Raw genomic sequence first — 11,446 nt, 5'->3', positions numbered from 1 at the left:
TTTAATGAACCTTTTTTTGGTACTGTTTTTCAGATAACCAGAGATAATCTTGCACTAAATACTTTGTTGGGTTATGTTGAATCGTGCAACACATTGCTGTAGGTTTTGTTTGACAAGTAAGAAACAAATGCAATCTTTTTTACTGAGAATTTTACGGTGTATTTAATTCATTACGGTATTTCCATAGCACTGATGACTATGCAGTTTACATAATGCATGATTTATTAGAGGGTGTGGTGCAGTATGAATTTAAGTTGTTTTTTATTTATCTTGTTAAACAGGGTTATGTTTCCATGGGTTTGCTATCAGAGAAGATACAGAATTGTAATTATGGCTATACAAGCGAGCCTACCCATGATCCTCAACAAACGTAACTTGTTGTGAGGAATAAAAAGACAAATAAATGTTCATGTCTCAATCTTCTGCTCATAATTGTCCACAGCGTATATATGTCTATGGTCTACAGCTTCTGCAGCTCAGATACACTATGAGGATAATAATAACTGTGAAACAAGCGTTTACATCGGGGGCATACCCAGTGACGTCATGCACTCCCAGAAGGGAACCCCCTCCACCCCCCTCCACCCCCCCCCCCCGCCTTTTTTTATATTTCATTGAGAAAAAATCACCTGGCCCAGTGTTGGGGAAGTTATTCCAAAAAATGATCAGTTACAAGTTACTAGTTACTTAGAAAAGTAACGTCACTACTAATTACTTTTCTTTAATTTACCTACAAATTCTAAATGTACCATATATAGATAAAGGAAAAACATGGCCCTGGCCTTTAAGCACTTTATTTTCAATTTTCAGTCTTAGCCTTTCAACATATAGTGCATATTGTATGAAGAGGCAGATGTTGTGGCTCCCCAGCAGCCAGCAGCCAGTCAGCCCAGCACAGGTGCTGGCAATACCAATCAGCCCAGCTGCTCCTCATCGTCATCAGGACTGCCTGAGTATAAGAGGAGGCTGAGAAGGGGCGCCCGTCGCCTGAACGTTGACTACTGTGGTCAGTCTAGCCTGCTGTGTCTCTCATAGCCTTGTTTAATCTTGTGAATGCTCGTTTTCATTGCCTTATCCAGTTTTCCCTGTTTTAATCCTGTTCTTCTATGTTCCAGGCTCCCTCCGTATTCCCAGTGTCTCCTCGCTCATCCGAAGCTCCCCTCAACCGCCTCCTGGATCCTCTTCCCTCACACCTCTCCCAGGAAACTTCCCCCTTACCTCCTTGGTCAGCGCCCCCTCATTCTTAGAGTAAATAAACACTTTTGGACTAAAGAAAACATTGTTCTGTGTCTGTCTCTGGGATATCTGGCACATTTGGCTACGCCACTATCTGAGCTTAACAGCAGAAATGGACTCCATCTGGGCGACTCAATCGTGGACAGGGGAAGCATATCTTCCACAATGTAACCAGCCACCATCTTGGTCAATTCTGCCCGTGTTACGTGCGCTGCTCCAAGACGAGAGAAAATCTTGGCCTTTTTAGGGGGGGTGGCGTGAGACTCGACTGTGTCTTTGCTTGCTCCTCCTCGAGCCGGGGGTCTCTTGCCACGAGTTTTATGTTGTGTATGCTTGACAAATGCTTCATAAGTTACTGACTGCGCTGCTGTTGACAGATGCTTGTCGCCTGCACACAGGGTGCATTTCAGTTATATTTCTGTCCTTCCGTGCAACGTTGTGTTTGCATGCATGCACCAGGTCAGAACATTTTGGCAGAAATGGCTTGAGTAACGCAGGAAATCGCATTCCTCTAGTCTACTAAAGTAGTGTAGTTACTGATTTTTTTAAAAAACTGTTACACATAAAAGTAACGAAAACAGTAATCTGTTACCCCCAACACTGACCCTCACAGCAGGTGGTGAGATAGTCACGAAAAAGATTTTTTCACGTCTCACTACGTTGCTATGGTGGTTGCTAAGGACTCAACCCAGTATCGTCTCTTCTTTTGGCTTTAATATCTGGAATAAAGCAACATTTCTACTTTTTCAGATCATCTATATGCAATGCATGTATTAATTCAGCTGTAGTAGATATTAGATAGAGCGATCAGTGCGTCTGTGCAAACCCCTGAAACTAGACCATCAAGCCGAACCGCTCCATTCTGTCTTTACAATGCCTGTTGACGTTTATGTCGATAAATGTACAATATATTGTACAAAGCTTCATATAGTAACTATGAACAAACTGTAGTTTGTCAGTTCTTAAGTGTTGTCGGTGTTTGTGCTATGGTGGTTAATTGGTAATAAAGTTGTGTTCAAAGGAAGAAATGTTCACAAATGACTTCCTATATATAGCTGACCATTGTGGTTGTTAACTTGTTGCAACATACTCTTTATCCCCCACTCAAACCTACATTCACATGCTGTAACTGTTTGATATGGCGGGTCTCTATCGCATCAAGATCCTGCTCCTCTGGGCTGGGATAGTTGGTGTGGCTAATTGTAAGTAACTTTTATTATTATCTTAAATAAAATCTAAGGACTGGATTAAGTAGTGTTAGTAACAAAACAGATGTAAAAGTGAAAAAGAAATGCAATCCATGTAAACTTTGGTGACTCATCAGCCTTTAGTTACTGCACTGCCATCATGAGACATCATGAGTTTTCTTTGATTGAAGAAATATTGCAAAAGGGTACGGTCGCTCCTATCACAACAAGATGCTGAATAACTTGTTCATAGGTTTATTTCAAGTACTATTTTCACTGGTGTTCTGAAACAATCCACTGATGAACTACAATTAATTCAGAATTCTGCTGACAGGCTTTCAACAAGAATAAGAAAAAGAGAGCATAACACCCAAGACTGGCGCTGGGTCCCAGTGTCAGGGTTGATTTGAAAGTTGAAAGACTCTTAATGGTTTGGGACTGGTTTACATGACTACGTTTTGGTCGTTTTTGAATCCCTCATGGCTTCTTAGATCCTCTGCTGCAGGTTTTTAAATTACAAACTACCACACAAATAAGAACATCGGTAGCTCACCTTTTCTTAACTACACACTACACTACACAAGCTCTGTGAACTTTTTGAATAATTGAAAACTTACTTATTCAACATAGCTTTTAACTAACCTTTGTTTCATTCTTTTTTTTTGGACATTTTTTATTATTCTTATACCTTCCTTTGTTTTATTTCTATCTTTCACTTATTCTGTTGTTTTTAGTGCACTTGTTCTTGCTGCCTGTTTAGGTATACTACGCATTTGTTATGAACAATATTATTCATTATAATTACACTTTAATTTGCCTCTTTGTATTTATTTGAGCTACATCCCCTCCATGAAAGTTGCTATATAAATGAGGCTACTAGCACTTATTATTATGATTATGATGATTATCATTATTACATTCTTAAAATTCATGAAGTAACCAAACCAGTTTATCTGAACAAATACTTATTTAAAAAAAAAAAACAAAGTACATCGGACTAAGCCTGCAAAAGTAAATATAGTTAAAAATTAAGGCTGTCAGCGTTAACGCGCGATTAGATTAATGCAATCCAGAACGCGTTAATTTTTTAAAATTGCATTTTAATTTTGCAAGCCTTTTTGTCCCTTCTACTCACCCGTAGACGGCTCCTCTAGCTGTAGCGCTATGCTTTGAAGTGGCCTCCTGCAGTAAACTTACCGCGCTGATGGAAAGTAAGAGAGCCACTGGACTTTTGAACGGCTTGTTTAACTTTAAAAAACTTTGAGACGGTTCAGTTGACAAGTCAAAAGTAAAATGCAACCTGTGTCAAACGGAGTTTAACTACCACCGGAGTACGTCGAGTTCGAGTTAGCACCTCCACGCTAAACACCCAGGTGCAGCCAAGCAAGCCTCAGCTCCACCAAAATACCATTTTGGAGTGTGGGAGTCGCAGCAGAGCCGTGATTGTTTCCCAGTTAAGACACTCTGGTAAGAAATGCTTTACATTATGGGCTTAAAACTGCCTTGAAATGTAAAATAACAGGATTTTAAACATGCAATTCAAAATGCGATTAACTATGTAAATTCTGCGATTAATCTCGATTAAAAAAATTAATCGCTTGACAGCCCTATTAACAATATTACCTGATATATTGTATTGCATTGTATTTGTGATGTTTATATTAGGTAACCAGACCAAACTACAATGTACTGTAGTAAACAAGTCAAAACCACAGTATATTGAATAATATATAATAAACATGTAATGTGCAGTTTTGTTTGAAAAGGAAATGTTGGCTAAGCAGTTTGAAACTCGAACCTCTCCCACCACAATTAACCTCTTATTAAATATTAATTACGATCTAATCACTACATTCATGCAACTAATTGTCAAAAGCTATTTTCATTCACTTGTAACATTCAGCACCAATGCATGAAGTAGTGTGATGTCCATATAGTGCAAAGAATGGAAATTACATTTTAATAGAACAAAACAAAGAACCTACAAAAGTCCTGATTTGTGATGTGTGTATATTTATATAATTCTGCATAGTTGTAGTTATTACATCTTCATTCATAAAAAATGACAACCTGTCATTAAAAGTGTATCATATTTAATGGGAATATTGTGCTCTATGTGCATTAAAGTTTTGCCATGTTTTTTTTAATTCGTTTTTAGTTTTGTTGTTTTAAACATTGGCCTCCATTTCAACGACCCTTCAAAATTACAAAGTAAACTACACACGATAGGGTGGGGGGGTGGAGGGGGGAGTCCATTTATAATATTTCTTAACTCGTGCTTTTCAAATAATCTTTTTATTGTAGTCTTTTGTTTTGCCAAAGCATTATGAGGCTTTTCTTAACAATTCTACAGCATGCTTGTTTATTTGGGGTGAACCACATCCCCTTTCCTGTACCTCTCACACTTCTGCTGATAACACTGCAAAGCTACAGCCAGTTTAGATAAAATGGATGTTTTAATAAAACAAAACAAAGAACCTACAAAAATCTCTGTTTGTAAAGTGTGTATATGTGTTATGTTATTGTGCATAGTAGCACTAAACACACCTTCATTACATGTGTGTAAATCTCTTTCTCTTTTTTATTTCAGGTCAAGCTCCAGGTGAGTGACTGCAAATACATTTTCCTAATATATAACATTCAATTGTAATTCTAATGTTTATAATGTCTACTTCTACCTTCAGCTGTGCTTTATCATGTGCTATACCTTCAGCTCAGCCTCCATTTACCTGAAACTCACTTTTGAATGTCTCATTTCTTCATGTTCATAGCAGCACCAAAGCCAAAATTATATGAAATGAACACAACCTTTTAATAGTAATTATGTATTCTTTGCACAAAAAGTGTGTTTTCTCAATTTCACTAACCTGCTAATTATAATTAATTATTAAGTATTGATTGTTATTGTTATAACTACATAGATACTTGTATACCAAATATGCAGCTCAAACATCTTGACAGCAAATGAAATTACAAGCAAGAGCAACAAGTGCTTCACATCTATGAATCTGCACTTCTGTCTCTAAAGCCATGAGCGTAACAGAAACTCCCTTTTTTCATTGAACACAGACTCATCACTGGCTTTGATTAACTGAAATAAGTCTCTTTCAGCTTACCCCAGAACGTCTTCACACAGGTGTAATCTCACTGTGCATCTGATCTGTGTCGGGCGTAACCTTAAACTTAGGCGTAACAAACTTGATGCTGTGCAACCTACTAACTATTGACCTCAAAGTCATCACCTATGTGATATAAGATGGACAATAAAACCCTCTTGACCATAATAATAAAAACAATTAATAATTCAATAATTTCTTACAGTAAATAATCTCTGAATTTCATTAGTTAATCACAATTAATTGCATTTTTGATCACAGTTTTAAAATTCTATTATTTTTCATTTCACAAGATATTAATAACCAGTGTATCTTGATCAGGAGTCAAATCAATGCAAATAATGTTACTTTATGAACTTTAAGTGCAATGAGCCTGAAGTAACACAATGTCTAACTTGCATTAAACAGAAAAGACATATTACAACAACAGTGCAGCCTTGAGGTTGGAGACAACTTCAAAGTGCTTATCCTGTGAAATAAATTAAATTCAGTTAGTCACCATGAGAAGCAAACTGCTCCATAAAACATCTTCAGTGATGTCGGAGTGTCATTGTGTCATTTTGTTTCTGTGCTGATTTTGGCTTTGAATGCTGATGTTGTTTCAACTCTCTCACCCGCACACACTACCATAAATGTAAACTGGTCTCCTGTAGCTAGCTCAACTTTCACTTCCTCAACTCCACACACCACAGCAACTCCTGACGTGCCTTCAGACATGCTAACAACCCACAAACATTCACTCATTGTGTCGATACTTTTCTCAAACGCCTCAACTCAGACATCAGTTTCAACTACTGCATCTCGTAATCTGGCTGGCCTCAGTTTTGCCACATTAGCGTTGCATATGTCTTTCTGGCACCAAAGCCAACAACTTGTCCAAAATTATATGAAATGAACCTTCAAAATGGAAATTATGTATTCTTTACACAACAATTGGCATACGTGTGTTTTCTCAATTTCACTAGTCTGAATACCCAAGTTCTGGGAAGTTTTAGTTGCATAAGTTAAACAACGTTCAACACCATAAAAAACCTGAAAACTCCACCAAGCAAACAAGGAAGTATTATTTTAACTAATACACAACCAACTACTAGTTCCACTACTCTACCTTCATAGTCCTACTCAACTCTGATACTTCTGTTTTAAAAAAATAATTTCTTATCCTTATTTATCCTTATTTTCAAGGCAAATATACAGTTGACAATACTGAGGTTTAGATGTTTAGAGAATAAGCAACAACAAAAGAAACAGTTGATCACCGTGAGAAGCAAACTGCTACATGACACATCTTCAGTAATGTAGGAGATGTTTTTGTGATATTGTGTCTGTGCTCATTTTTTGTATTCTTGGAATGCAGATGTTGTTCCAATCTCACCCGCACCCACAAACACAAGTTTGAACTCAACTCCAGTAGTCAGCTCACTTTCCACCTCCTTACCTCCACTCAACTCCTCAACTCCACGCACCACGACAACTTCTGCCGTGCCTTCACCCATGCAAGCAACTATCCACACACCTTCTTCCACCTTGTCAAAAAATGTCTCAAACAACTCAAGTCAGGAATCAAATTCAACTAAAATATCTGCTGGTAATGTATTCAGCCTCAGTTTACAGTTGTATTTGCCAAATTAGCATTTAGCATATTTTCCTGATATAGAAGTTAGGCCTCATGTCTGGTAAGGCTGTTGCAAAATAGAGTATTTCTGCCAGAATGTGACCTCCATGCTCTGCGTCCTCCAGCCACCACTGCTCCTGTATACACCTCAAAAGAGATCTCACCCACAACCACTCCAACCAACAATGATACAGACTCTCAAACAACCAGCAATCTCACTCAGACCTCTCTTCCAATCACCCAGTCCACCACCAAAGAGAATCAAACCACTGCAGGTTGGAATTTTCTCATTTATGTAGGATTGTTATAAGATTGTGTTGTGTATACACTTGCACTGTGGATGAAAGGCTTACAAATACTCTAAAGGCAAATGGTTTACTTTTAGTGTGCTTTGGAAGTATTTAAATGACTGGAGTTGTTTAATGATATATTCATGTTTCATAATTATGTTTTCTATTTTTTCTATTATTTTCTAATTTCATTTGAATGCGTCCTCCATCCCCACCAGTCCCACTGTGTGAGTATCAGTTTAAAAGATAATCTAATGTTTTTTAATGTTTCTCTCTTACTTTACAATGACTATGTTGAAAGTGAAGTAAACAGAATGATTCTCAGCATACAGAGGAACATGTTCAACATCTACATGAACAAGATTAAAACAAATAGCAGGTGGATCATCTAACTAACAGGTTTTACTGTGTATTGTTTGTGCAGGTTCTTACACTGTTACACCTTTCAAGACTGGCTTCATGATCAACATCACAAACTCTCCCCTTGGCAACTACACCATCCATGTTAAAGAAAAAGACCAAAATGAGGCTAGCAACGAAGTTTTTCAGCACACCAATCAAAACTCACTGCATTATATCAGCAACCTGAAGCCCTGTACTGTCTATGAGCATAATGTGACATTTAGTAATGCTAGCATAGAAACCTGTATGCCGCTCAGTAATGAAAATACAAAGACGACAAACCCAATGAGTGAGTAAAAATAATTCATATTGCTGTTTTGTATTTTTCTTCTGATTTAGAAATGAGTGAAAATGTGAGAAACATTTGTGCATCACTTCTGTATTTCAGTTGATGGAGACATTAAACCTGTCAGCTGTGACCCTGGATCTCTTTGTTTCAACACTGACTGGAACATCACCTCTGTGAAAATAACAGCAAATAATATTGCAGCCCAAGTGATGCCATGCCGAAGTGACAATAAAGTATTCTGTATCAGACCTGATTTCAATGACATTTGCACAAATCTGACGACAATTTTCACTGCAGAAAAATGTGGGAACTCTTCCTTTAACTTTACCCATCATATCAGTGCTGGTATGTAAAACACAGTCTACCTGTATTGTTAAATGCATGTTATGGAGACCTTCTTTCATTATGTTTAATATATGTGCTTTTTTTTCTCTGTTACAGCTGAATTATTACGTTCAATTGAAATAAATCAGACTAATCCTGATGAACTTCCTGCAAACATAATAGACAACTTACATCAGCTTTACCCAAACTGCATCAATCTCACCATTGATTACATCTGTTCTGGTAAGTGATGAGAATGAAAGAAGAGATACTTTGTTGTTTCAGCAACATTTAAATTTACATAGAAAAAATAATGTTCAAATCTGCATTTCTATTGTTTTATAGTAATAGCGTAGTAAAAACGATGAAGAGAGATGTAGAGTGAAGTAATTTATATAGGGGTAGAAAACTAGATTTTCCTCTTAACTGTATTGACATAAATTGTGTCTTCCTGTATTAGAGGAAGGTGGTGGAGAGTTTTTGCTTTGTACTCTCTGTGAATCAGTTTTGAAAATATTATTTTATAAATCTAAACTATTAATAATTGATTTTAACTTCTGAGGTACAAATATTAGTTGATGTTGAAATGTTGTGATCCTTCTGTCTCCTCAGATTCTGACAAGAACTTCAAGACTGTGTCTGAGCTGGAGCCTTTCACAAAGAACACCTGTACTGGTCAGATCAAGGAAAACAATGTGACCATAAAAAACACGACTGCTATCATTGTCAACGTTGACTGTGGTATGTTGTTGAAATGATAGCTTGTAATCTGAGATACTAATGATCAGATTAGTCGGCTCAGTGTTAAAGATGTGTGATGTGTTTCAACAGATCTTCACATTGAAAATGTAGAAAATGTAGAAAAAAAACCTACCAATACCTCCATTAATTTGAAATGGACAACGACCAGCCAGAACTGTCATGAGGTCCTTCCTGAACTTCAGAATCTTTCATACAACTGCAGATGTGATCCTGATGATTCAAAACATGGTCAGAAATCTGGACAATGTAAGAATTTTCTTTTTATAAATCGTTTACATTTTAGACCAATGTACATCTTGTAGTTTTGTATTTTAACTTGCACTCACATGACAAGTGAGACATACTATGTAGACATTTGAAACTTCCAGTGGCCTCAAGTAAATACATTTTCTTCTGTGCTCATATTTTAGCATGTTGAGTGATAGTAGGTGTAAATAAGAGGAAATGAATTTTGGTGTAAAATATTAATTACATTTCCATTAAATGATCCAGAAATAACACTGAAATGTATTTAATTATGAGCTTAATTACCAAAATTGTGATTACAGCTAAAATTGTTGTACTTAATGATTAGCTGGTTATTTAGTAGATATAGTTTTTAGAAAGTGTGATATAAGTCAATTCTCTCTTATAGTTTATACAGAAGTGTTACTACAGTCACAGTGACATGTCACTCATGTCAATCAAATCATCAATGTGCACACTGATGATTTGATATCTATGTTCTTGTTGTTAATGACAAGAACAAATGTCACAAATGTTTCTTAACTTTAGGTTCAGTCTTTTCACATCTCTTTATATGTTCCTGTTGTTATTAAATCAAAGACCAAAAACATCTAATGAAAACTAAACTGTTACAGCCACACCTAATAAACAGCAACCAGGAGGAACATGTACAGTCTCTGGACTGACACCATACACCGACTATACCTGTGCAGTCCAACCCACCTACAACAGCAAAGAAGAGCTCCAACCAACCGTCATTGGAAAATATAAAACTGATGTTGGAGGTGAGTAAACCTCAAACTGTCTTTGGAAAATATTAATCAACAAGTATGTGTAGTTATACAGTATATAGTTCAAAAGGGGTTAAAGGTGATTTATTATATAATGTACATAGTTGAATATTATGTCAAGATAACCATGAGCCAGTAAAAGTTTAATAACAGCACTGAAACTGTGAATATTTGGGGAGAAAACTGGTGTCACATATTTTACTACAGCTCCATTAAAATATGCTTAATATGGTTTCTAAATGTATCATGGCAATTTTGGGCATTGACTCAACACAAGATGTGCTGTAATGAATGGTTAAGTTATTATTTAAGAAAATTATAATAATCATAATTATAAAGGCAATTTATCCTACTGTATCATTACAATAATGATAGTTAGGAATTTTGTATTTTTTCTCTAATTGTATTAAAAGGAGATAAATACTGATAATTAAACATTTCATTCCCTGATAACAATATCAATACTAATGATAATACTAACATGTAGTAGACTGCATATTATACAAAAAATGTATTTTAAACATCACACACACATCCAAACCATTACAATTAACTTCATAATGTAACTCAGATCATAACTGAAATAGGAGCCATGTACAAAACATAAATATACAGTAATTATAGACCTCAATGACCAACAACAAACAACAACAGTGTTTATTCTCTGAGTTTTTTCACTGTGGCTCAGTGGGCAGAAATCTACAAGCTTTAGTTAGTCCTGAGCTGTTAATAAATGAAGTACATCTGCTGTGAAGTACAAACTCTGGTTCAGGGTCTAAGGACAGAGGACTTTATGTTGTACTGACTGTTGAGCCCCTTCAGGGAAATCTTTGATATTGGGTCATACAAATAAATGGACTTGATTTGAAATTGACACTGTGCCCCACTGAGTATCAGACACTCTGATTAACCAGACTCCTCACACAGCTCCAGTCAACATATAACAGCTGTGTGGGATAAATGAAATAAGAAAAAGTTACATTTTTAAAAGCATTTTAAAATTAAAATTCAGTTATTTATCATTTAAAGAAAGAATAAGGAAATACTGGTGCTCATGACAATCAATACAGTAACACTAATGAGTTTAATCAGTGGTGAAACAGCTGCTACTTTAAACTCAGCAATCACTTTAACTGTGAATAAGCATAAAGTGTTGCATCTGAAGGATTTTTTTCTCTCTCTTACAGTACCAGGGGATGTTGGCACGTT

General features: G+C 36.2%; 1 protein-coding gene across 1 annotated transcript; it reads left to right on the top strand.

Moving 5' to 3' along the window:
* Positions 1–330: 330 nt before the first annotated feature.
* Positions 331–8,488, top strand: LOC128362262 (uncharacterized). Its single transcript, XM_053323003.1, has 8 exons — positions 331–370; positions 848–1,006; positions 1,116–1,248; positions 5,014–5,025; positions 6,897–7,094; positions 7,236–7,429; positions 7,869–8,135; positions 8,235–8,488. The coding sequence occupies exons 1-8, from the start codon at positions 331–333 to the stop codon at positions 8,486–8,488; spliced, it is 1,257 nt and encodes a 418-aa protein (XP_053178978.1).
* The last annotated feature ends 2,958 nt before the right edge of the window (positions 8,489–11,446 follow it).

This window comes from Scomber japonicus, chromosome 7, assembly GCF_027409825.1.
Source record: "Scomber japonicus isolate fScoJap1 chromosome 7, fScoJap1.pri, whole genome shotgun sequence".
Classification (NCBI taxonomy): Eukaryota; Metazoa; Chordata; class Actinopteri; order Scombriformes; family Scombridae; genus Scomber; species Scomber japonicus.
This window is presented reverse-complemented; position numbering and strand designations above follow the sequence as displayed.

Excerpts from the sequence above, each read along its gene's own strand:
- LOC128362262 (XM_053323003.1), top strand. The coding sequence starts at position 331 with ATGGCTATACAAGCGAGCCTACCCATGATCCTCAACAAAC. Across the intron at positions 371-847 it reads ACCCATGATCCTCAACAAAC|AGGCAGATGTTGTGGCTCCC; the intron begins GTAACTTGTTGT and ends TATTGTATGAAG. Across the intron at positions 7,430-7,868 it reads AGAGAATCAAACCACTGCAG|GTTCTTACACTGTTACACCT; the intron begins GTTGGAATTTTC and ends TTGTTTGTGCAG.